The sequence below is a fragment of the Dermacentor variabilis genome, chromosome 10, assembly GCF_050947875.1.
Source record: "Dermacentor variabilis isolate Ectoservices chromosome 10, ASM5094787v1, whole genome shotgun sequence".
Lineage (NCBI taxonomy): Eukaryota > Metazoa > Arthropoda > Arachnida > Ixodida > Ixodidae > Dermacentor > Dermacentor variabilis.
In genome coordinates, this window is record NC_134577.1 from 5,295,756 (window position 1) to 5,323,564 (window position 27,809).

Genomic DNA, 27,809 nt, shown 5'->3' on the forward strand with positions numbered 1-27,809 from the left:
ATGATAAACAAGAACAAAAAAGAGGGATGGGGACACACGTGCTGAGGCACACACATTGTAAAGGCTAAGTGGCTTCATTGTCTCTCTTTTTTTGTCCTTGTACATCATGCACTACATATCTGAAGCCTGTTAGTACTTTATCTGCACTAGCATGATTCATTTGTTGTTAAGTGACACACCAGTGCAGACAGCAATAGCAGGCACAGACAGAGAGGACTACCCCGAAAATCACCACATTACCTTAATATTGCTCACACCTCAAGATACCTAACACACATACAAATCATCAACACCATCATATATTATGCCTACTGCAGGACTACTTACCCCCACCTTGTATCATCTTGTTCCTTTGCCCTCACCACACCACCTAATTGTACACTGCATGCTTCTATTCTCTTCCTTTGGCACCTGCTCCTTCTGCTGATGTCAATTAGAATACTGCTGTGCTCTGTAACCCACAGCGACATCCTCCTTAAGCATTCTTTAATGTCTTAACATTGTGCACATACCATATTTTTCTGCTTATAACCCGCATCCCCAAATACAACACTCTGGAAAGAAAAAACAAATCTGCACATATAACCCACATAAGTAACTGCATACAACCACGCTCAAGCCTTTGAAAGAAACAGTCTCTTTCAGAACTCCACCTTGTGATATCTTCAGCTAGCAGCTCTGGTCCTGACCTCTTCGGCGACGCTGATAATTTTTAGCTTCTGCTGAGCTGTAAACAACTGCCATAGAGCACGGCTTGTCATGATTTGAGCTTTGGTTCGCCGACACAGCACGCACCCTTCACTAACTACTACCACAGCCAAAACGTGAAATGTTGACCCTAAAAGAGGAAGGGAGTGGGCATCTAAGAAAGAGGGAAGAAGGGAGCTTCAACATGCAAGGGTGGGGAGACGGCAGGGATCCCTGGAATATAATGAATTAGGATGGTGGAGAACTTCACCTTCAGGTGTGGCATCACGGCAGTGCAGTGAAGTTGCACCCGAAGGCGAAATTTGGCTATTTTCATTTCACTTCATTTATTTAGCCAGAGAATGCATTAATGTTTCAAACTATAACATTCGTCGACAATAACATACAATACATAGGAAATTTCTCTCCCAGGCAACACGAGGCAAAAGGCGCCTACGCCTCTATGGTGCCTGACTAGGTCTTGCAACCAAACGGAGTACACAGCACTGCAGACAGTTTACTGCCAATCTGAAACATACAAGGTCTATTAGATTTGCCTGCACCACTATGAACCAGTTCATGGCAGTTGATGAGAAGTTCACAAGAAATTGTGAAGCTTGATTTCTTCAGTGCAGGCGCAGCGTGACACTTGAAACGAATGTCAAGGTGAAGACACGATGCAGGCATTTTGTTTTTTCCGACTAATGTGCGTGGAGTGCATAAGTTTGAGAAGTCCTGAACTGCTGGTATGATCGGCTTCTGAGGCGTAAATACACCCACGCTAGCGTAGACACTTGAAATAAAAATTGCAACAGCGCAAACACATGCAACCACAAAGTACCAAGGACGAGACACAAGCGCTGGTATTTTGTGTCTTTGGTACTTTGTGTGTGTTTGTGTACTTGGTACTTTGTGTTCTTGGTACTTTGTGGTTGCATGTGTTTGCGCTGTTACAATTTTTATGTCAAGTATGCACCAACTCGCCCAGAAAGAAGTGTTAATAGCGTAGACACAGCAGATGCACATAAGTGGGGTTGTAATGGCGCCTGCATATTTGTGCCATGTCATCCGCTGTGCTGCTGTTTCGCATCTGCACGTCTACACCAAGTTGACATCGAAAGTGGAGGGGGTGCAGCAAAATCGTGAACCAGCCCTGCATCTTTCCTGCACCTTCTGAAACAAAAGGCAGTGTGCAGCACCTTGTGAACTGGTTCAGGTGGTGCAGGTGAATCGAACGTTCCTACAGTGCAATACGTACTACAGTGCAATACGTACTACAGTAGAACCTCATTGATACATTCTCATTATGTACATTTTCCCAGCGCCAACGTTCGCAATTGAGAACACAAAAAATTACCCTATAGAGTTACGCTCATTCTTTACCGGTTCATACATTCTCGGAGAATACAATTTTTCGGCACCAATGTTCAGTACATCACCAAACTGCGATCGTATGATACGTTTTCTAGCAGCTAGATCCCATGTAAACAAGAAAATTCACGAGGCTCACGAAATTCACGAAATGTTCATTTCGGTACCAGCAAATCTTCTCCAGGGTCGTCGCAGGCGGAATTTACAGCTAGCACCGCCAGTCCTATTGCAATAAGCATCTTCGCCTACCACGTTTCGCAGCACGTGGTGCCTTCGAAAGTGTAGCATACGTATTTAATAGGCGATAACCGAAATGTGCCTCTGCTCCCTGCTGCAGACTGCAGTTGTATACATTTTCCAGCTGCTCGACCCCATGTGAACAAGAAAAGGCACAGTCAATAACAGTATATAACCCGTCTCACGTGAAAACGACGGTGCACACAGTTTTTGTCTGGGTCGTCGCACGCCGCATCCACAGCTAGTGCCGCCAAACCTATTGTGATAAGCATCTTCACCTATCTGTTTTACAGCGCGTGGTGCGTAGTACCATTGGTAGTGTACTGCACACTTTTAGTCTGCGATAATCCAAATGTGGCACCATTCCCTGCTGCAGGTAGAGCGATGTGGGTATCACGTTTTGCTTTGGCAGCATACATCGCCCACCAACTCGATTTCGTTTTGGTTTCCCCCCCCCCCCGCTGCCCTCTTAAAACAGCAAGCAATAGGAACACAACAAAACACATCTCGGATTACCGGAGGACTACCATCTTGACAGGTGTCGGTGTCTCGTGCCACAACGCGCGATGCTTTGCATTACGTAGATGTCAACAATAGTTGAGTATGTCAATTTTTTTAGTTACTTCGGATTGTATGTTTTCCCAGTTTGTATTATTTTTCTTGCGTTTTTCGAAAACATATGAACGAGGTTCTACTGTAGGTGGCTAGCGTAACATACAGCGAAAATAGGCCATAGAATTCCATGTATTTATGACCTAAATATAACGAAGTGTGTTTATACACGATTTCAATATAATAAGATGTTACTGCCGCCTTGAAGAAATACTGAGACAACAAATGAAAAATTTCGCGCATGCAGATGGTCAAATGGTTGAATTACAAGCAGCTGCTTGCGATCACACCTCTGAAATGGTGTCCCACGTGTGCGGGAGCGAATGCCGAGGTGGAGCAGCGTCATGTTCCACATAAAGTACAAGTGCAATGGACAAGAACGGCACCGAGAGCGGCGCTGCTGTGCCGGCGTTGAGAGCGCCGCATGCGAAGCAAAATTCTGCTAGCGGGTGGTACCCCTCTCCCACCTCTCGTTCGCACCGCCTTGATTGCCTCCTGCACTGCACGTTTGGGCACGTTTCGTGCCGCGCGCGGTGTGTGCCTACGTGTGTACGCGTGGACATTTCATTCGAAGGGCGATGTACAGACTGTTTCACATTTAGGGGAAAACTCAAGAGTGCATTGCATCGCGATGCGGCGAGAGCTTGAGTCAGGCGGCGGCAGCAGCTGCAGCAGCTCGCGCAGGTGCTCGAGGGGCGGGATCTTGAACGGCGTCGTCTGCTACGGCGGCGCGCACTGGCCGCATTGTCAGGAAACGTTCTAGTGTCAATTACAGGGCGCCGATCTCATCGTTACTGCGTGAAATGACCCGGTATTCTTTACTAAGCGTTGTGCAATGCCCACTGATACGCCTCGAAGGTAAGTTCATCGCTGCAGGGCAGTCATAGACAACATACTGATTCCATACATTCTTGACGGCCCGTTTCTGGAAGGCGACCATATATTCTAACGCGATAGGTCACCGATCCACACTGCTCGTGTTGTGCAAGAACTGCTGGAAGAGCGCGCAGTCACTCTCTTGGAGTGGCAGCCTCAATCTCTGGGCGCCAACATCATTTAATATGCCTGGGGCTCGTTGAAAGTATCGCTGCCGCACCATCCCCTCTATCAGTCACCCGAGGATAGGCTTCGATCCACCATCGTCAGCGACTGAGACGTGCTGCGAATGAACACATCCCTGATCAAGTCATTCTACACTTCACTGCCTTCCAGGATGAGCGCTGTCATCGCTGCCGCTGCGGACATGGAGAGATAACTGAAGTCCCGAGCGTGACGTGTCCAATTCCCCGCCGGTGGGCAGGGTCTGTCTGGTGTAGTGAATGATCGTCGTGAAAAATCACTTCCAGCTCATTGTCTTAACCTAAAACATTCTTTTAATCGTATCCGTTTGTTTCATCGTGTTGACCCCCATAGTTATCATTGTTGAGTGATTTGTTTTCTTTTCGTGTCAAACAAAGGCTGAGCACGTTGCGCGCACATCTTGGTGCATCTTGTCGCTGCTTATTACGGTAGCACACACAGTGAAGAAATATACGTGCACGCGCTCAGTACCCCGGCCTTTTGAAAGAACAAACGAAGCATGGTGTCAAAAGAAGTTTGTGGAACTCCATTATCGCCAATGAAGGCTCAGAGTTTGGCGACGCACAACGTTTAGTAAAGAATATCAGCTGAGTTCCCGCAGTACCGATGAAATCTGTGCACTGCCCCTGACAGTAGCACGCTTCCCGAATGCGGACAGCGCGCGCCGCCGCAGCAGACGACGCAGATCACGACACCGCCCCTCGAGCGTCGGCGCCTGCTTGAGCTGCTGCCGCCGCACGACTCCATTGCTTGCCGCATCGCGATGCAATACGTTCCGAATTTCCCCCTAAGTGTGAAACATACTGTATACGCTTCTGTTTGCCTTTAAGAAGATCGGTACACTTGACGATTATTTTTATGGCTGAAATGCGGCGAAAGGGCAGCGTCTGCTTAACCATGTAAGTGACGCTGAGCAGGTAATTTGAAACGACATCGTATGTACCGCCGGAAAAATCGTCAGCACATACGATGCGGCACATACATACGGCACATACGAGCTAAAGTCACTTTTGCAGATTCTCACAATATGTTTGCTACAAATCCGTGCTGTCACTGATGGCGACAACGGACTTCCATCGACACTGTGCGGAAATAAACAAAATATATCGCTGCATAGCACATTTACGATATGCGCACACAACTTTAACTAGTATGTTCCCTACAATATGGAATAGAGGCAGCAATGTAGACAGCTTGGCCATTTTTTAACAGTGCTCAAGAGATGGAAGTTGAAAGTATTAGTAATCATTCGTGCTTCTGCAATGCCGGCGCGACCAAGACACGGGCGTGTATCGTCCAATAACTCGATCGATCGGTGCAGTGGTGAAGCGGGAATGAACTCCCGTCATGTTCAATGCATAGTGCACATATTCAATTTCTCGGCACGCGTGAACTTCAGCCACTGCTAGCGCATACAACAGAAGTGGTTTCCATTCTTGGGCAGCGCACACACAAACGAAGCACGAGAAACAAGACAGGACAAGCGCTCGTCGAACGCTTCGTTTGCCAGTTGCTTACTTCGCTCGGCGCACCGCAGTAATCCATGTCTGTCGTCTGCTTTTTTCGTGCCATTATCTTGTGAATTGGCAGAATATCAGTGGTGGCATCAACCCTTTCGTGTTTACATTGCGGTCGTGACAGTTAACAACACAATAATTTCCGGTCATCCGAAGAGGCGCCGTCGCAAAGAAGAGACGTTGCGCGCGCAGCGCGAACTGAACGCGGGCGCTACCGCCAAGGGAAGCGGCGGCGGAAACCTACACCCGTTGGAGATGAAATCGTTCCGCCAGGGGAGAAACGAGCGCTGGCGTCTAGAATGAAACTTGGCGTGCGGTCGTCCATAAGATCTTATCGCGCCCCACGTGCTGTGTGCTTTGAGTGCGAGTGAAAGTGTTGGAGGGTGAGCTGAGAAGGATGGCGGCTTGATGAGCACTGTCTTACCGCACGAGCGAGGGGAAAGGAGGGAGGGGAGTGGGCTTGCGGCAACATGATTAAGTGTGTGCCAGGGGTGGGAGAGTGGAGTGGGGGCCGGTTGGTCCGCGTCTCCTTGTATAGCACAACCGTGGCTGCAAATGGCTATGGTGGCGTAGCGTGGTTGTCAGCACGGCTGAACATATACACATAGCACGCACCCTGTTTTAGAGGTAATCTACTACATTTGCAAAGAATGGGCATGCCGAGATGGCGTTGCATTGCGCACTGTCTTTTCGTGCATTTAGTATCGAAGGTTGCGTAACCTCGAGTTTCGCAGACACGTTGATATGGGAAGCAATCGAAGCATTCGCTCCCCACTGCTGGCACTTTTCATGATAATTATTTTCATTTTCATGATAATGCAGGGACAGAAGCCTTTAGCTTCTGTCCCTGCATCAGGCTCTGCTTTCGTCTGATGCTGAAATAAAAGAAATAATAATAAATAAATCCCACTGCGGGCGACACTATCAGTCGCGACGGCAAAGTGGATGTGAAAGCATGGCTGCTTAGCATCACACCGCCGATGCAAATATGTCGATGACACGGCATGAAACTGTATCTTTCGTAGCTGACTCTCAAATTCAACAAAATCATTTTTTTGCTCATTCAAATTGGCTTTTTTTTTTCGATTTCCTGATGAATCTGAAAATACTGCGGCCCCCCCTTTTCCTCCTAAGAAAAATCTATCAGTGACTCTACTTATTTGCATAAAAGGTCGAATTTCAATGTAATGAAATTTTGGTATAACGAGCAAATGTTATATAGAGGCTTAATGCTAATAATAACGATTTGCAACATGCCCTGGGTTTACTGTTGAATACTCTTACTGTTGTAATGAAGCTCTCGAGAATTGCTCCTGCTGCCTGTCTGCCAAAGTGGAAGAGGAAGGACGCCTTGGTGCTGCAGCCCGCGCTTGCATTTGGCTTTGTCTTCTTGGCTGCTCTTTGCTTGACCCGATGTGACTGTGCCTATGGCTTTCTGCTAACCACAAATAAAGCTTGTAGCATTTGGTGGAGGTGCTACAGCCATGGAACTTTGGAACCGCACTCTTCTCGCCGCTACTGCTACCACCATGCCACACAACGCCGGTGAGCGACCCTCTTCATCAACTGGTCCAGTTACCTGCGGTGGCATTCGTCAACGTGACCGAGCTGTGTTCAGTGGCACCACCGACACTGGCGTTGACGACTGGCTTTTGTTGCACAAATGCGTGAACAACCACAACAAACTGGACAACCCGACCAAGCTCACCAACATTATTTATTATCTAGTGCATGTCGCTAACCTGTGGTTTCACGACCACAAGGCAACCTTTGCGACATGGACTGGATTTAAGACTGCCTTTGTGGAGGCATTCGGCCGATCTGCCGTAAGAATGCTTCGCACCGAACAATGCCTCCGCCAACACATGCAACAGCCAGGTGAGAATTTCACGAGCTATATTAAGGACGTCATCGATCTCTGCAACTGCATAAGCAAAACTATGACTGAGGAATGTAAGATTAAGTAAATTCTCAAGGGCATTAAGATGACGCTATTGAGATGCTTCTGGCCATGAATCCTGCCACTGTCGCAGCAGTAGTCACCTATTGCCAAAGCTTAGAAAAATTACGCAAGCAACAAGCTCTTGCCTGCCACTGTTTCTCAAGTCGCATCTCTTTCAAGCTTGGCGGATGCCCCGGACACACTTATGATGGCTCTTAGTAGCCCCACAACAAAGCCTTCATTCGTGAAGAGGTGGTGCGCCAGTTCACACTGCTCCCTTTCACCCAGAAGCCTGGTCAACCTTTGTCCTCGACCCTGCAGCAGACCACTCGCGAGCAGGTTGCAGAGTTTCTCCCGCCAGTCCACCAGCAACCTCGGGTTACCACACCGCTGATGTACACAGAAGTTGTGTCGCGTTGTAGACTAACAACGCTCCCCTACTCAATGCCACAGCTGAGCTGCTCGACTCCAGATATTCGACTCTACCGCGCCTAGCCCTACTCACCGTGCCTCAAGCGCCCCCTCAGTTCTTCCGGCTGCAAGATACCTGGCACATGTGGGACAACAAGCTGATATGCTTCGCTGCAGGAGACGCGCGTCGCGTTCAAGAAGCAAGATGTGCCCCGCTTTGGCTCCAGGCGTAATCTTCTTTTTGTGTGACCCACACGCTCTAGTGCCTCACCTCTTATGTCAAATGCTTCCTAAGAGTGAGCTGTTTTGAACCGTTATGGCCATTACTGCACCTGCACCTTTTTTCAGACTGTATTGACGTCAAAAAGTCTGCTCCTGGCCAGCCGCTGTGCTGTGTTTAATATGGGCATCCCAACATAAATTAGAAGAAAAATGAACTTAAACTCTTCAACCAGTTCAATGCGCTGGGTCTGAAAATAAATAGCATGATTAATGTGAAGTTGTTTATTTTTTTCGCGAAATATTACAACTTTCGTTTTCTTTGAATTTACCTTAAGCTTATTTGTCTGTGTCCAATCAGACAAACTTGCCCTAATTTTATCACATTTTTGCACAAGTCCATTCGCAGCAGGACCTGAGACACAAAATGTGCAATCATCTGCGTACATAATGAATTGAACCTCACTGTTTATGGTTACAATATCATTTATAAAAACGTTAAACAAAAGTGGCCCAAGAATGCTTCCTTGAGGCACACCACATACAATAGGTAAGAGGGACGAATTATGTTTATTAATAGAAACGTACTGGACGTCAATGTTTGAGATATGATTTGAGTAATTCTAGCGGTTTCCCATGAATTCCATATAAACAAAGCTTCCGAATAAGGATCTCATGATTGAGGCTGTCAAAAGCTTCACTAAAGTCTATAAAAATGCTGACTGTGTAGTAGTTATCTTCAAAGCTCTGCAAAATGTACTCTTTCGGCACAAGAGCCATTTCTGTGGACCTGTTTTTCTGAAATCCGTATTGTGAATCAGTAAGCACACCCTTCTTATTGAAAAATTTCGTCATTCGAGCAAAAATAAGCTTTTTGTTTCTTTTGAAAAAACTGGGAGTACCGATATTGGTCGATAGTTAGACGCAGTATTTCGATCACCACCTTTGTAAATAACCGAAACTTTCGCGTGTTTCATTGCAACTGGAAAAACTGTAGTCTCTAAAATTAAGTTGTAAATGTGCACAAGCGGAAGTACAATAAATTGCAAAACATGTTTTATAGGTTTAATCTGCAAATTATTTACATTTAAAGCTTTACTGTTTTTCAGCCCCATGTACACACTGTATACTTCATATTCATCAGTAGGCACAAAGAATGTGCTTTCGCGAACAGCATCGCTATGACAAGCCACCCCATGCTATCATTGCCTTCAGAAATATCACTTTGTGCAGTTACGAAGTGGTGCTTAAAGTAATTGAAAAGCGCTGTGCCTGTTATGGCACGTGAACCCAGCGTCATCGATGTCAGGTGCGTATCGTCCTTGCGGCGACCTAGAACAAAATTAATCGTTTGCCACGCATTCTCTGGGCGTTGTCTAGAAACATTTGCGAATAAGTCCTTACAGTGTGCCGCTTTTGCCTTTCTTAGTTCAGCATTTAGCCTGTTTCTAAATTTTATGACTGTTTGTAATGCTAATTCACACCGCGTGTGCAAGAAAAAGTGATAGAGACACACCCCACCTGATAGAGACACACCTCAATATAACGAGGTGTGTTTGTATACGATTTCAATATAAAGAAATTTTGCTGCTGCCGCAAAGGAATGCCAAGACAATAACGGGAAACTTGCATGGATTCAGAAGGTCAAATGATTGAATTACAAGCAGCTGCTTGCTAATGCATGTCTCCTCACATCACGTCTCGTGACAAGAGTGACTGCCAAAGTGAAGCTGCATCATGATCTGTATAAAGTCCAAGTGCAATAAGATCCTATCGCATACTGTGTGTTTTAGGTGTGAGTGAAAGCGTGCAAGGGTGAGACAAGAAAGATGGTGGCTTCACTTCCAGCGCAAGCAAAGGCAAAGAGAGGGGCTAAGACACGCTAACGCGTTCAAGCGTGTGTGAGGGGGCGGGGGAGTGTGTGTGTGTGTGGGGGGGAAGTAAATTGGCGAAAGTCTCAGCCGTGGCTGTGAATGGCTGTAAGCGCGACTGAGTCCATACTTAACCCCTCACCCTGCTATAGAGGGACTCTGCCGCGTGTACAAAGAGTGGGTGTGCTGAGGGGGCATGGCATCTTGTAAGATGTCTTCTCGCATTTTTAGTATGGGATGCTGCATAATCTCGAATTTCAGTGATCCGTTAGAACAAAAGGCAGAGAAAGTATTCTTTCCCCGCTGCCGGCGCTTTTCCTGATAGTGTCGTCCCAGTGCGGCCGACGCTATCTGCTGTGAAGGCAGAATGAATGAATGAATAACTTTATTTGACAGGATTAAAACCCTGCAGAACCTGCGGGGATGCGAGCGGAGTGCACACGAAAGCACGGCTGGCTTCGCTTAATTCGTACCGCCGTTGTGAAGATGTTGTCGACGTATGTGGCATGAAACCATATCATTCATCGCTAACTCCCAAATTTATCAAAATGAATTGTTTTCCCATTCAAATTTGCTTTTTTCGATTGCCCAATAATTTGGAAAATTCTGAGGCCCCTTTCTGTGTAAAATTTCAATCTAACGAAGCAAAATGCAGATTTTACCGACTTCGTTATATAGAGGCTTAACTTACTGGTTAAATGCAATGGATTGTGCACTTGTTGTCAAGAGTGATGGTAAGCTGTCAGTCATGATTCCAGAGCACCTGCCTTATGTGCTTAAATGAGAGAAAGAAAAAGAAACTGCAAAAAGGTGGTGAGGCTTAGACACTAGCCCAGATGTAACAAACTTAGGAAGACCCACTCAGATTCAAAAAGACACTTTCTCACCAGAAAAGGCATTGGCCTTCCTGGTGTAGTATTTGGCAACTACCCACCTCATGAATTGCAATTACAGTCTAATGCACTTATAACAGTACCAGTGAATATAACAACTTTTGTGCGTGCCGCAAAATAAACCACTTACTACAACATTCGCATGTCACATTATCGGCTATAACAATTAAATGTGGCTACTCCTACTATTATCCAATACATACAATGATATCGACCTAACATTTGGTTGACCATGCTCCTTTATAATGAGCACTATTGCATTGCTGGTATGAAAAAGTTGGAATGCAGGGCCCACTGTAGTATCAGTTAGACTGACGCAAACATTTGTTTGCTTAAGATATGTAAGTTGCTAAATTGAGACACTGGCACATCTGCAAAAGTGACTCATACATGCACTTTTCCATATGTTTCACCAATCCGATGCATAGTGATGTGTGTATTGGGAGATTACGCCATGTAGGGGAAGAAAAGAGAATCCATGTTGAGCAAAGGCTTTACACCTTGTGACTATGCTTTGACAAAATAAATGGGTAGCTTGTGTTGGCACCCTAACTAAAGGTACCCATGGCAAGAACAGAAGTAGTAAGGTGAAGGTCTCCCACAAACACTGCTAAACACAATTTGGAAAATACATTAGGTGGATTCGAAAGCATCGTATGGCATCAGCAAGCTTACTTCATCAAGAACTGCTCATGCCACAGGCATGTGTCGGGCCTTGGGAAGGTGCGGAAGTCAGCCTCATTGCTCTGCAATGCCCTTCGAGGGGAAAAAAAAAGCATCCCACCCATCATTGCCTCCACTCCTACCTAACAAAAAGCTGGACACAGTTTTAAAAGGGTTCTGAATCATATTTTATTGAGGCTGGAAAATGCATTTTTGTAAGATGCACAATTTCAGAAATACTTTGCAGCAAAAAGTACTTCAATGAGTTCAGCAGAAGCGAAGTTATTGATTGCCTTTGATTGCATTCCCGGGGCTCCCACTCCTTCAATGTCTTGCACGGCTTGCACTGCGACTACTTCTAATTTCGCTGCCTATGACGCATCAAACTAGGAGGTTATTCCTCAGCCTTCAGTTAAGTTCGTGGTGTCTCACCACTTTGCTCTGCTACAGTGTACTAGATAGCTACATACGGCTCTTCTCGCACCGAGTGGCACGAGTAGCATATTTCCTTTTTCCCTTATATCTACGGCAATAGCGCAGTTTCCAAGGGTTGAACAAACATCATTTTTATGTTTGCTAGTGTGAGTACGTTGGCTGCATGCACATCGGCTAGGCAGTGGGTGCCACACTCCGGACTCGCGCTGGAAGGATTCCTAAAGTAACGAGCTTCAACCCTGATGACGGACCACCTCGACGGTGTGCAACTTGGGAAGCAGATGACCTGTTCATCGGATGTGAGCACTTGGGTCGCCTCGCCATATGCCTAGAGTCACGTCACCTACAGATACCAATCAGAGCACGCTGTTATGCTCAGTGATCCATGGCAAGCTCAGTGAGTGGGCTCATCACAGCACCCCGCGGCAGCTGTAGTATCTACTCTACGCTGCAGACACAGCTATGTGCAACTGTAGTGGCTAACTACGTGCACGATGCACGAGAGGGCTGGAGTGTGTGCTTGCGCTCATGTGCTCCAGTCTGGCCATGTCACGTTACGTGGAATGGCTTTGTTCTTCACCAGCTTGAATGGCAGATAGTAGCCATGCAGGTGAAGAAATACCAGACAGACACTGGTGCCTGGTGTCCACAAGTTATATTTTAGTCGAGTCCGCTCAATCAGGCAGAAGCCTGATTCTGCCAATTCCACTCCTCGTGCACCGTCGGCGTGCTGGGCGTGTCGTCGTCTTTTGTGACCAGACCACTGTAGCACATAATAGAGCACCACAGTGCCCCCCCTTCTGGCGAGGAAGCTGTGAGCTGGATGAATGGCTAGGCACGGATGGCAGTGGTGATGCGGCGAGTAAGACTGGCCTGGTCGGGAGGCAATGTGACAGCAGAAGTGGCTAAAGTGTCAGAGTCCAAGTAGGCAGGCTTCAGACGGTCGACGGAGACCGTATCTTCCCAGCTGTTGATAAGAAATAGAAAGTTGTTGTAATCGATGCTGCTCTGTTTCAGTGGTGCGCTGGATGAGCGTCGCCTTAAGGTGGTCATACGGGCAGTCGATGGGTGGAGAGCATAGAACATCGTGAACAATCGCAGCAGTAGTAGGTGGAAGTACACCAACGACATGGTCGAACATGGTCAACTGCAAATTGAGGCAGTGGTGATGGAACAAGGATTTGATGGTAATGAACCAAGGTTTGGAGTCCGATGACCAGAACTCCGGAAGCTTGAGAGCCGAAGCCTTGGGATCACGGGTAGGCGGCTCTGACGGCAGTACTTGATCAGGAGAATCTGAGGCCATGGCTGACTGGATAGAAGGCAGACTGCAAAGACAGCAGGGCTCGAGCTCCTTGCAGCGGTAGGCCCAGCGAAGCAGCTGAGGCAACCAGAGCTGAGAGCGATGACATGAAATCCGGGTCACCAATTTGTGGGGGAAGAAAAACCAGACAGACGCTGATGCCTGGCGTCCACAAATTATATTTTAGCTGAGTCCGCTCAATCAGGCAGAAGCCTGATTCTGCAGACTCCATTGCTCATGCACCGTCAGTCCGCTGGGCATGTCGTCGTCTTTTGTGACCGGACCACTGTGGCATATAGTAGTGCGCTACAGCCACACCTAAACTGCACATTTTGAAGGACCATCAATAGCTCAATATGAAGAGAAGTCTGCCATGGCGTGTAGCCAGGAGTGGTTACGAGCGGCCAGGAGTGAGCACACGCTGGCAAGCATACATGTCATCTGATGTGAAGCCACTTGAGTGTTTAAGACTAATTGAAATTAGCAGGGCTTCACGGCTACGATTAGCAGACAATAGTTGGCGATAGTACGAGAGTTGTACTTCTGAAAGTACTATGTAATTCTTGTTGAAAATCAAAACGCAGATGTTTCCAAACTTGAGCCTGTTTATTAAACCGCGTCTATAAACATTAACAGTAAAAGTGGGAAGAAGCGCACTGATCCAAGCACCCTTTCTAATTGATGTGGGCTCTGAGCCAATAGCAGATGTCTATCAGAATCTTGCATGCGACAACATATTTAAGCCGCCGGTGGCTTCGAAATGGGCGAGGAGAAAAGGCCTCGTTAGAAAAGAGATTGTTTGAGAAAAAAGTCACTTTGCGCTCTGCTTGTGAGCTCCATGTGCTTCACCCAACTGCAAAGTTTGGCCGAGATGTTCGCTAGCAGCATTTGCTATCCGCAAACTGTGTTTTTTCCCCAAGCCCGAGGGTTGGTTCAAGATCACATTAAGCAGCATAGAGTGTAAGTCCACATAGTCAAATCACAATACCATAGTGTTTGCTACAAACAGTGGCAAATGCACAGGTGTACAAATGCTTTATCAGCTCATCAAGTTGTGACTTAAGGCTTATGGTGATGTGCGCGATTCACTAGGATGGCAAGACAATAGACAAGAACAAGTCGGGCATTCTCTCATCAAGTTGAATTTCTGAGTGTCAATTTAAGTCCTAGTGTTCAGATTATGTACTTAATTCAAAAGTTGTGTGTGATGACGATTAGAAATTCTGTACCCTTATTTCACCTTTTATTTCCTTGCATTTGCAGTAAACATCATTACTTCGCACTTCAGTTCCCTAAACTTGGGTCTGCGTACTTGAGTTTTGTTACTAGTGCAACAATAATTGTGGAAGCTCGCCAAATAACACTTCTTTAGCTTGCACCTTTCAGACTCAAAAGCAGCAAGCTACAATTTTTCACGCCATGCCTGACTGTGTGCAAGAGCTTCTACACTACTGTGCATTCACCAAGCCCTACTGCTGTACCGCAGCATGCGAGCCTTGCCTGGAACTCGGGAGCCAGGCGCATGAGCCCATCACGTTCCTTGGGCCCGTGGCCAGGCGGCAGCACATGCAGGAACGTGTAGAGCAGGCCTAGGCCGTCACCGTTCACACACGACACCAGGAACACAGGCACCACACTGCCCTCACGAACCCGTGCTGCTGCGGTCAGGGCATCGTCCTCACAGAGCACCTCCAGGGGAAGCTTCTTGCAGCCGGGACCCTACACAGGGAGCTCAGGAGATCAAGTGGCATGCACATTGCTGTGCTCAAGCAATCACTGATAGGCACAAGGATTACTTGTGCTTGCCGTTTCTGCTTCTGCTGCAGTAAAGCCATGGCTGCCGCATGCATCAGAGGTTGGCTGCACTGTATAGTCAAACCTGAACTTAGCTTATTCTGGGACCAAAACCTGCAATACCACAAAGGCCCCTATATAATATGAAGTTCCATTTTAAAATTTGACATGCGTAATCTCTGTGTCACATATTTCAGCACAAAAAATTTCCACATTCTATACTAATTATCTTGCACTGCGAAGGCTAAGGCGGAGCGACGTGGTATTACATAAGGGGTGGGCTCAAGTTGTACATCGTTTTCGATGATGTGCTTGAAATCAGCGGGATCGTCAGGTGCTGGACATGGCAGCCCAAGCCTTAAAAGCAGCAATGCATCGTGCAGCAAATGTTGAGCTGCCTCAGCAAACCGCGATGGAGATGACTATTCAGAAATCGTGCTCATACACTAATGATGCCATGCATGTAATAATGCTGTATGGAAAATGACGCAATGTCAATCCCCATCAGCAATCACTCGTGCCTCCCTTTCAATTGCTACTGTTACATTACTTGTGATATGTAGCGCATGCATTACTTATGTGTCTTATACTGAACATTAACCCTTTGACGGTCAATGACGTAAATATATGGCGCCGCAAACAAGTCCCAAAATGGTCGATGCTGTATATTTACGGCGCCGTCTGTACGTTTAAAAAGCATACCAATTTCCTAACTTTTTCTTTTCTGTCATGTGCTGCCACTATGTGGGGATACAGTGAATTTTTTTCACGTGCCTCCCTCTCTCGGTTTTTGTTGCATGGTTTGTTTTAGCGCTAGTTTGCTCCCGTGAGTCTATATACTACCGCTCGCGCATTGGCGTGAGCGTGGGTGGGCGGCCGTTTGGATTTTGTTTCGCGGGCGGTTTCGGTTTTTTTCGCTTGCGAAACTGATGGCTATCTCATTCCTAATTGCTCAAAGGGCGACCGCTTGTTTCTTGCTCGTTTAGTGCTCACAGGGGTGCGCATACGAAGGATGTCGCCGTGCATGCGTTTCCGTTCCTTTTCTTTTTTTTTTTAAGTCTCGTGAGAACTAATTGCCCAAGCTGGTTGGCGATAAGATGAAGATTAGCAAAAGTTTGTCACACGTGTTGCTTTTTTTGGTGGGCACACAACCAAACAGTTTTTTTGAGTGCGCGCACCTACACAGTTCGATTACGCTATGGATGTACGTATTAGTGTAAGAGCAGGAACATTTGAGGCTTGCGAAATATCCTCGTGTGCGGATTTTCAGAACCTTGAACTATGTGCATAAAAATGCATAAAAATATTAATTCTGATAATTTTTTTCCTTTTTTATTGTTGTTATTCATGAATGAAGAATGCATATATACCAACACAAAATATTTTTTTCTCCCTTTACAGTCACGCTAGAAGAATTACGGTAATGTTTTTTCGAAATAAATCCCTACGAAGAATCGGAATCTGCAATAAAAAAAAAATCGACCCTGGGTGGTCGCATGTGGCGCAAAAAATCGACCCTCAAAGGGTTAAGAGCTGCACTGGCTTCTGATTACATTGGCTCACTTGTCATGTGCACCTTTAAGTACGGAACATTGAATGCTGTCGTGGACCCAAATGAGTACCTCTAGGAGGATTTCACCGGCAATATGTAGTCTGAGAAAAGTGAGCGAATCAGCTGGCATGCTAGCATGGCTGTAATTTTAAAATATTACCGATGTACGGTAAATGTTCATGTTCTGCATTATATTATGTGCATAAAACTTCTTTTTTTTTTTACGATCTCTATAATTACCGTGTGTATTATTTGCAGGTTGGTACTACATTTGGCTAAATAGAAAATGGGCTTAAACTACAGCTGCCATGCGTCAGCCACGAAAATAATGGTGTCTGAGCTGAGCAGCAGGGTCTCCCACTGCTGCCGGTTTTGAATTCTGTGGCCCTCGAAAGTAGCCGCCTTCGAGCATGCCCATAGAATATGTGGCAGATCCACCCTACCCATGCATAATTTACATTGATCATTGTATTGCCCTGGATAGAATCCGCTGCAGGCCATCGAGTGTGGATAAATGAGAAATTTTTTTTCTACCAAGTGTGCCTTAGCTGTCCCTAAACCAGGCAAAAGCTGGCAACTGTTCCCGCTTCATCTTTCAACACATTCTGCTTCAGGATGATTGCACTTCCCCCAGCGAGCATTTGCTCCACTACCCACGTCTGTCTAACTTTTGCAAACTACGGTATGCCTCTCCACGACTTAATTTATGGGGTTCTCGGAGTTGCACAGTGAGAGGTGCCGCAGTAGAGAACTGCAGATGAATTCTGACCATCTGGGGTTCTTGCATACCAAAAGCACAGTACACAAGCGTTTCTGCCCCCACCAGAACGTGGGAATCCAGCCAGCAGCCTTGTGCTCGACAGTGGAGTGCCACAGCCACTGAGTTAGGTAGCATGCATCTATGATTTCATTATACGATGAAAATCTCTGCACTCTCAGCACATGTTCTTTCAGTTTTTGCAAGAGCTAGAGTCACTGAGAAACAAATCTGATGAATGTGCTGCTGGGCACTGCTGTGATGAATAAGCACTACGTGACAAAACGTTCCACAATATTTTTCAAGTGCATATACAGAGAATCTGTTATGGTGGCTTCACCTTGTGAAGCCACATCACCTTATTCGAATAGCATGTAGCAATATCAATGAATAGGCCCTTTTATTAATTGTAAAGCTAGCTTTCCTATGAGGCGGTTTATACAACTAATGGTGGCGTAGTCATTTTTGCAAACGGCATGTGCAAGCACAATTTGCTTTCGATTATGACATCAAAAATGTAGATGTGACTCTCGTAATGAAACCGTGTACAAGTGACAAGCTTCAGAAAATGCAGCTAGTACTTTTTCTTCATTTGAACAACGACCAGTGCCGCCATTAATTGGGCAAATGTGAAGCGCAGGGAAATGCAATTGCAAATTATGAAAAGGGTCTATTGACAGCACGACATATCTCACTGAGCTGACTTGTGGCCTTTGTCCTTCACCAGGGGCGTAGCTAAGGAGGGGGCAACACTGGGCACTTGTGGCACCAGTATCTACAGGAGCTGCGAGCAGGGCAGTTCGGCCAGCACAAGAATGATGCTTATGGCACATGAATTTACCTAAACTTCGTCCTTCTGGCTTCTAACGGTTTTGTGACTGCAAATTGATCACTTTCAACAAACTACTGCATTACAAATGCAAAATTTTATAGTGCTTGTTCATGTAAGCAGTCTTATTGTCTTCTGCATTTAGAAAAGTAGGATTTCTTCAAAACTTGAGGCAAGAAAGACAGGTATGTAGTATACACTCAAACCTATTTACAACAATATCCGAGTGCCAAGAAAATCCCATTGTTATAACTGATAATTGTTACAGCAGAGTTGCACAAAAAAAAAGCAGAGGGGACAAACATTCAAACATCTTATTCAGACAGGCCGAAGCACACTCGAACCCATTTATAGCATCACCAGTTTTAACAATACTCGAATTTAACAATGAGCAGTTGTCCCACCTTGAACTTTTGCATGTATTCTATGGTAATATAAACCACTTACTGCAATGTTCCCATGCCGCATTGTTGGCTATAACAAGTAAATCTGGCTATTGGGTGTCTGCACCACAGAGAAAAGGAATGCAAATTTCAGGAAAGAAGAAAAAAGAAAACCCTGCCTGGCCACCCTCACCTCTGTGTTGCAGTGCTCTCCACACAGCAGGCCTTATACCCATGTCACACTGGAAGATTTAATGTCATTCAATTCGAATGACATTAGCACCGAATGACATTATTCAGCTGCCATGCAGCAATATTTAATGCCATTAGAATCGAATTACTTCCACAATCGAGTGAGTTCAAAAAACTCACTCAGCTTTGCACTTGAAGTGAGTGCATACTCTCTACCCCAGGGCCAATGTAAAAGATGACACTGAGCATTTGTAACTTGAGGAGTGTTCATGTAAAAAGGTGTTTATTTTGCATGTCATTTTAACGAGAGAAAAGCAGTACGGCAGGGTGTCACAAAATGTTCTTGCTCAACACCTCAGTGGCATCTGGCCGCCGTCGCTTTACTAGCCAGCCATACTGTAAACAAACGGACACCTGTGTACATGTACAAAGCAAGGTATACGGCAACTAACCATTTCACGTGCTGCAACTGAGTGTCATCATTCAGCACTGCCATGTCAATCATACTGTTTGTGTTCAATTTATTGACTATGACCAACTCTACGGCTTTGACTACTAAGCTGGCTAAGCTTTGTCTCGGCTTATGTGGCCAGACATTCTGAAATGGAAGTTTTATACGAGTGTTATTTCAATGAAGTGACACCCCATATTTATTCTGAAATAAATAGATTGACTTTTCAGGCACTTATACATACCTTGTTCTAATTTTCATGCCAATTTTTTTGGAATGATCGCCATTGATTTCATGACCAAATTACATTTATTTTTCCTGTGCAGCACCACTATAAGTCCAATGGCATTAATTGCACCAAATGCCATTCAAATCTAATGACATTAAAATGCTCAGTGTGACAAGGTATTTGTCGCCCTCTCCAGTATCCCTTCCACTGCTCCGATGCCGGCAAGAGGGTGGAAAGGAGAAGGGAGAGGGGCGCAGCAAAGGAATGTGGTTTTGGTGAAGGCACAAGAACTTGGCATTCTTTTTCCTTGCGAAGCACACACCCTGTAGCCAGCATAGCATGGCGTGGGAGCATTGTAGTAAGTGGTTTATTTTACCGTAGAACACATGCAAGAATTAAGGGTGCCATCGCTGGTATATTGCTATGTATCTGATACATTGTTAAAACCAGTATCATTATAAGTGAGTTCGACTGTAGTTGTAAACAAAGCCACAAGATCGCCTAAAGTCATAGGCATGAAGATTAGGCACATCCTTGTACTAACAATCATTCACACAGTATAGCTTAATGATGATGATGGTGATAATGACTATGCTTTATTGGCATCATCTTTGAAACATGGCGGTGACAAATAGTCACCAAGCCTGCTTGTTTTAATCAGGTATACTGCACATGTTTTTCATACTAGCATTTTGTATGCACCTCGACAATCTCCCCCCCCCCCTTAAAACTCCTCTATCTCCTTTGTATCGCTAATTATGCTGTATAAATTTCTTCCATGCATTTTTTAAAATCAATACTCTAAACCTCTTTTGCTTATCTCGACCGCTGACTAGTTGATGTTTCCATCCACTTTAAGTCCAAGCGCTTTTGGAAGGTGTGCATTACCTACGGGTTTCACTGGGTGAATCCCTTCCGCCTTCCATTAGGATGGGCTGAGTGGTCTCTGGACTTTTACTGCAGCATACACATGCCTCCTCTAGTTCTGAATGTTTGCTCTGGTATGTTTTTGTCCTTGGGCAACCAGCTCAAGCCTCAAATAGCAAGGCACTGCACTTTCTGTCACCGTAAAGATTCTCCCATCTAATTTCTTTCTTTTAATTCTTGTAAATCTCCATGGTCTTTTTTGTTTTCATTCTGTGCATCCAATTCACTGTCTCTGTTTCTCTCACTTTCTTTCTGATGACTCCTGGTTGTCCATTTACACACTTTCAATTACCCTGTACAGTGTCGTCCACTCTTAGTCAGAATGCCGCTCCGTGCTGCCGGCGCTCCGCGGGGCGCCTCTATCGGGCGCTGGAGAAACTATTGCGCAGGTGCAGTGAGAGCCGCAGGCGGGGCTTCACGCGTCGTCTGCTACAGTGCACTCTGTATTGCGGTGAAGTGGACTTCAAATTTGCACTGGCTCCGCAGAACGCCGATCGGAGAAACGTTTCTGAATAAACAAAAGACTGCTGAGAAGCCTATCATCTGCTTTTATCCCGTTGCAGCAACTGTAGCAAAGTTTCCTGTGTGCCTGGTGAAGTTGAAACACACAAATAAGCATGCCGGGGAGAAAATGCGCGCCGCATAATATTTGAAGCTTTATACTACTGCTGCAACACTACGGTCCGCCAATATTTTTAATCTTTGGCGTCTTGCTGAGTAGCTGGTAATAAGTGTTCGCAGACGACTGCTGTTGTCTGCTGAAGTCTCGGCGCAACGAAAATTAATCGGAGCGGAAAAGTAATAGTGGAGTTGGAGCTACATTTTCAGTCTCCTATTTTACCTTCCCACAGATAGAGGTAGACGGCCAGGTAGACTCATCAGCGTTTGAAAACAATCCCTAAGGTTTACCAGGACCTCAGTCTTCAGCTTTGCATGGCTTTAAGTAGTTGCTGAGAGGATATTTATTAAGGCGATAGCGTTTAATTGTTCCTACTAGCGTCCGTCCGTTACATTTTAGTTCACGTGACCTTAATATCATGTGACATCACAAGGTCACGTGACATCACGGTGCAGCGCGTCGTGATGTCACATGATCCCTCTGCCACGCTTGCGCCATCTGCTCTTCTCATCTGTCAAGAAATGAATTCAAGCGCGGCAAATTCAACTCAGTGGAATGAGTCGCAAACGGCTTTCGCCTTCCTGCAGTTAATAAACATCTAAGTGCCTCCAACAAATTTCACAGTTCACAGGTGGCCGTAGGAAAATATGCCATACTGTGTTCCCGCTAAGTTCCAAGTATGTGGCTGGCGTATTGAAGCAGGACATCTTGAATCGGGTATGTGGACAATTTAGTCAACCGCCTTTCAATCTGCCTCTAACACTTCCATCAGGGCTTTCGGATGAGCGCTAAAAGCATAACCTTTCCTTCGGTTTACCGTGACAGTGCAACTTCCCGGTTGCGAAATTTCTATGACGAAGTTTATCTATAGACTTAAACCGTCAAGTCACCCAACTGTCTGCCGCCGAGTGCAACTGCTTTCGCGAGTCGTTCGGCGATTAAGACTACAAGAACGTTGCTGTATCACCACTGCGGCCCAAAATGTGATTCCCGACTGTCTAGACCAAGAGCGCAGGCACGTCTGTTCGCTTCAATGTTTTCTGCTTGTGGGCCGCACTAAACCGAAATGTCGAGAGTGCCAGAGGACAAAAGGCGGCTGATTGTGGACTTAAGTTTCAGGGGCTATTCGCAGAAACGAATTGCAGCAGAAACCAATCGTGCAATTGACACAGTGAATAGAATAATTAATGCATACCGGAATGAAGGCAGGCTTCAGGATGCCCCTCGGCAGCCTCGTCACAGAGTGACAACAGATCAAGAAGATAGACAGCTAGTAGCTGCTGTGGTGGATAACCCAAAGATGTCTGTACGGGAGCTGCAAGTGGAGCTGGGTTTGAAGCATGTTTCTGCCACTACAATCAAGCGCCGCCTTTTCGAAGCTGGACTTAAGAGCAGAACTGCTGCACAGAAGCCGCTGCTGCATGCTCAAAACAAGGCGAAACGCCTGCAGTTTGCCCAAGACCATGCGGATTGGTCGGTTGAGAGCTGGAAGAGGGTCGTCTTCACAGACGAGTCTACTTTTTCCACTAAATGGGACCAAAGATCTCGAGTCTGGCACCCCATCAACACGAGGTATGTGGTTTTGTTCCTAAACCTTTCTTATAAATTAATGGGTGGAAACTTTGAAAAACGTTTTAGGAGCATTATTCAGCTTGCAATTTAGCGTTCTGATGAATGTGTATACTTTGTGTAATATAGTTTTCAAATGCGCCGCGGCTCATTTTTTGTAACCGCATCGGGCAAAGACTGATCGATGTGTCCGGCTTAGGTGTATGTGTACAAAGCTAGTACAAACAAGCTTGAATACATAACTTAAAGCTTGAATACAGTTGCGCGCAACCAGTTCCGATTTTGACCACTGTCTTATCAACAAGCGTTGATTGCGGGCAGCGTAAAAAAATTTGTGTTGTGCATTGTGCACTGCTTGGAGGGCAATGCTTTTCCGTGCACAAGGTGCTCACGCTAAACTACAGGTCAAGAATGCATATGTGCAGGTTAAAGCGTGTAGGCAGCATTCAGAATTGATATTTGCCAAGTTTCCTAATGACACTTTCAATAAAATAACTGTTTAAATGCACGTCAATTCTCAATTTTTTTTCATTGTTTCTCAGCCACTTGACAGTGCAGCCGATTGGCGCAAAGACAGTGTCGCTAAAAAAGCAGCCAAGCCATTATTTTTTGCATTTGCTTGTGGTAATTGTCTTAGCTGGTAGGAATACAAGATCCGTTTGCAGACTCGACAAAATTAATACATAGTATGCCCTTCAGAAGCATCCCTTCCTTGAAAATCGGTTTCGGATGGCTGGTGGGTGTATATTTCTCATAATAAATGTATGCATATAACAAATTGGCATGCTATTACATGAAACAAGTGCGTTGTAACAAAAGAGAATTACTTCTTCTACGACACTAGAACACTGTTTTCTTCACGGCAAGAAAGCAAACAAAAATATAGTGCCTGCACTCCATCTTTCTTGCAGGTATATGCCGGAATTCATACAACGAGTTGCCACAAGTGGGAGGAGTTCTGTGACTGTATGGGGCACCGTGACGAAGGATGGCCTTGGACCTCTAGTCCGAATACCCGGACGATTCACGTCGGAGGGCTACTGCTCTATACTGGACGATGTGGCTTTGCCATTTCTGTTAGACGGCCTGTTCTCTGACATGGACTTCGTTCTTCAACATGACCGCTCCCCAATACACACATCCAAGAGGGTTGCCTCGTATTTGCAGAACCGGGAAATTGCCGTGATGGATTGGCCTCCACAATCACCAGACCTCAACATCATCGAGAACCTGTGGGGGAACATTAAAGTTGCGTTGTCAGGTCAAAACCTGCATGGTTTGTTGGCAGACCAATTGTGGAGAGCAGTCCAAGAGCATTGGGAAACATTAAGGGCCAATGTTAACCTCTGTACGTCGCTCTACAACTCCCTTCCTGGCCAGATGAGAGCAGTCGTAGATGCCGGCGGTGATGTTACGCGCTACTAGGGCATGAAGGGTACGACTTAGCGTCGCGCTTTCGTAGAGACGGGCTGCAAGGTAGCGCGCCTCGCTTGACCGTCGGTTCCAGACTGCCTTATTTATGTTGTTCTTTTTTTGCCATTCCTTTTTCTTTTGAGCTAACAAAAGAACTGTATTCGGGAACTTGTTTCGTTTTCATGTTCTTAATAAGCTTCTTATGTTGTTGCTTTTTGTGCATATCTGCGAAGTAAAGCATACTGGTATTTACCTTTGCCTGTTTTTTGTTTCTGTAATTGCGCGAGTACCTTGCTACAGTGTTCGTATTAGACTCAGACAATATCTCCGCAGTTTTTCATGCCTATTCAGCATCAATATTCAGTCCCCCAAGATAACACAAGATGGGAGCACCCATTTACCAATGGTGAATATTAGTTGCCCATACAATAGGATCGAAGTTTTAAAATGTTGCGGAAAGGTCGTTGTTGAGTAGAGTCGAAGACTCGTTGCAGAGTAGTCGTAGCTGCAGTACTACACATCTCTGAGTATTCTTTATCGCAGTGAGCATTCTCTGACACAGAAATCTACAGGTCTTTCATCCTCCAGCACTCTCTACATTTCGGTTTAGTGCGGCCCACAAGCAGAAAACATTGAAGCGACCAGACGCGCCTGCGCTCTCGGTCTAGACAGTCGGGAATCACATTTTGGGCTGCAGTGGTGATGCGGCAACGTTCTTGTAGTCTTAATCGCCGAATGACTCGCGAACGCAGTTGCACTAGGCGGCAGACAGTTGGGTGACTTGACGGTTTACGTCTATAGATAAACTTCGTCATAAAAATTTCGCAACCGGGAAGTTGCACTGTCACCGTAAACCGAAGGAAAGGTTTTGCTTTTGGCGCTCATCTGAAAGCCCTGATGGAAGTGTTAGAGGCAGATTGAAAGGCGGCTGACTAAATTGTCCACATACCCGATTCAAGATGACCTGCTTCAATACGCCAGCCACATACTTGGAACTTAGCGGGAACACAGTATGGCATATTTTCCTACGGCCACCTGTGAACTGTGAAATTCGTTGGATGCACATATATGTTTATTAACTGCGGGAAGGCGAAAGCCGTTTGCGACTCATTCCACTGAGTTGAATTTGCCGCGCTTGAATTCATTTCGTGAAAGATGAGAAGAGCAGCTGGCACAAGCGTGGCAGAGGGATCATGTGACATCACGACGCGCTGCACCGTGATGTCACGTGATATTAAGGTCACGTGACCTAAAATGTAACGGACGGACTCTAGTAGGAACAATTAAACGCTATCGCCTTAATAAATATCCTCTCAGCAACTACTTAAAGCCATGCAAAGCTGAAGACTGAGGTCCTGGTAAACCTTAGGGATTGTTTTCAAACGCTGATGAGTCTACCTGGCCGTCTACCTCTATCTGTGGGAAAGTAAAATAGGAGACTGAAAATGTAGCTCCAACTTCACTATTACTATTCCGCTCCGATTAATTTTCGTTGCGCCGAGATTTCAGCAGACAACAGCAGTCATCTGCTAACACTTATTACCAGCTACTCAGCAAGACGCCAAAAATTTAAAAAATTGGCGGATCGTAGTGCTGCAGCAGTAGTATAAAGCTTCGAATATTACGCGGCGTGCATTTCCTCCCCGGCATGCTTATTTGTGTTTCAACTTCACCAGGCACGAAGGAAACTTTGCTACGGTTGCTGCAACGGGATAAAAGCAGCTGATAGGCTTCTCAGCAGTCTTTTGTTTATTCAAAAACGTTTCTCCGATCGGCGTTCTGCGGAGGCAGTGCAAATTTGAAGTCCGCTTCACCGCAATACAGGGCGCACTGTAGCAGACGACGCGCGAAGCCCCGCCTGCGCCTCTCACTGCACCTGCGCAATAGTTTCTTCGGCGCCCGACAGAAGCGCCCCACGGAGCGCCGGCAGCACGGAGCGGCATTCTGACTAAGAGTGGATGACACTGTACATGGCTGTCGACTTTCATGACCTCTTCTTCTGTTCTGTGTCCACGCTTTTCAGGTACAGATACTTGTGCACTTTAGCCACCCATTTATTTTGATCCAGGTTCCCGAGTCTTTCTACAAAACTAATTTTGCTCTGTGCTTCTCCGACTTCAAAAAGGCCCAACTCCTGTAACCCTGCACTGCCTCATTTATGGTTTACCATGGGCTCACAAAGCCAACCAACCTACTGATCTTTGGTTAACTTCAAACCCCAACAAGATATATGATTTGGAGCACAGAATGGCATTCGTGAACATAGCGCTGGTACCATTACTCCTTTCCAGATTCCAAGCATCACCTCATATTGATTGTGGCCCCAAAGTACTCTATGTTTCATTATTGCTGCATTTCGCTTCCCCTTTATTTTCAAATTACCTTGGTGGGTACTTGAGTAAGCTGTTCCTTCATTTATGTATACACTGAGGCATCTATATTTCCTGACTATAGGTATGACTTGCTGTTGAACTGACACTCCATAATTACTTGTCTCTTCATTAAAGACCACAATTCCCAATTTCTCTGTGCTAAGCTTAAGGCTTTGATTTGTGGATGTATTGCCACAGATATTTGCAAGTGTCTATAGATCTCTCGCATTGTCCACTAGTAGCACTATGTCGTCCGCGTACATTATTCCGGGGAATTTCTGTTGCGCCATTTGTCCATTACTCATGTAGGATAAATCAAACCCTAATTCACTATTTTCCAGTTGTTTTTCTATGCTCTAACATAAAGCGTGAACAATAATGGAGACAGAGGACATCTTTGCTTCAGTCCTTGGTGAATATCCACCACTTCACACATTTTCTGCCTTCCCCTACAATTTGTACTCAGTTGTCTCTACATACGAGTAATCCCTCAGCAGCTCCAAGAAATTGTCATCTATGCCTTTGTGCTTGAGGATATCGCATAACAATTCCCTATCTACTTTGTCATAGGCTCCTTCAATATCTACAGATGCTATCCAAATAGGTCTATTCTGAGCTACTGAAATCTCTATGCACTGAGTTAGTACAAACACACTGCCCTCTAAGCGTCTGCCTAGTCTGAACCCATTAAGTAGTTCTCCCCGTACATCATTTTTTTTCCACCCACTTCGACAGTTCTAATTTTACGGCTTGCATTGCTATTCTATAGGTCACCAACATTAGCATAACATAAGAAGCCAACAAACACTGACACCCAAGGACAACATAGGGGGAAATTACTTGTGCTTAATTAACAAAATAAAGAAACGATCAATTAATGGAAATCAAAGGTAGGGACGGTTGTGGAATCGTTTTCCACCTTTGATTTCTATTAATTTATCGTTTCTTTATTTTGTTTATTAAGCTTGTGGGATCGTTCCCCACCTGCGGCAAGTTGTTTTTTCATCCACCTTGATTTCCATTAATTTGTTGTTTCTTTATTTCATTTATTAAGGTTTTGAGATCGTTCCCCACCCACGGCAAGTTGTTCTTTTATCCACTTTGATTTCCAATAATTTATTGTTTCTTTATTTCCTTTATTAAGCACAAGTAATTTCCCCTATGTAGGTTGTGGTATCGTTCCCCACCTACAGCAAGTTGTTTTTTCATCCACTTTGATTTCCATTTATTTATAGTTTTTTTTTATTTCATTTATTATGCACAAGTAATTTCCCCTATGTTGTCTTTGGGTGTCAGTGTTTGTTGGCTTCTTATGATATGAACAAAGAAATCGGGCCCCTCGGTTAACCCCCTTTTTTTCGTTTACAACATTAGCATAAGTGAGCAGATCTCATCCTTATCACTTCTGCCTTTGTATACGAGTATCGTCTTGCTTTCGTGCCATGCAAATGGAATTTTAATCACATGCTCTACGGCATTAA

At 45.4% G+C, this 27,809-nt stretch overlaps 1 protein-coding gene across 5 annotated transcripts in view; it reads right to left on the minus strand.

Annotated features, from left to right (window-relative positions):
• Positions 1 to 27,809, minus strand: part of LOC142559761 (GTP-binding protein 2) — a 110,613-nt gene that overhangs the window by 10,963 nt on the left and 71,841 nt on the right. For all 5 annotated transcript variants that reach the window (XM_075671389.1, XM_075671387.1, XM_075671388.1 and 2 more), the window contains exon 8: positions 14,742 to 14,960. In XM_075671389.1, the coding sequence (XP_075527504.1) occupies positions 14,742 to 14,960 (219 nt within the window). The remainder of the gene's footprint in view (positions 1 to 14,741; positions 14,961 to 27,809) is intronic.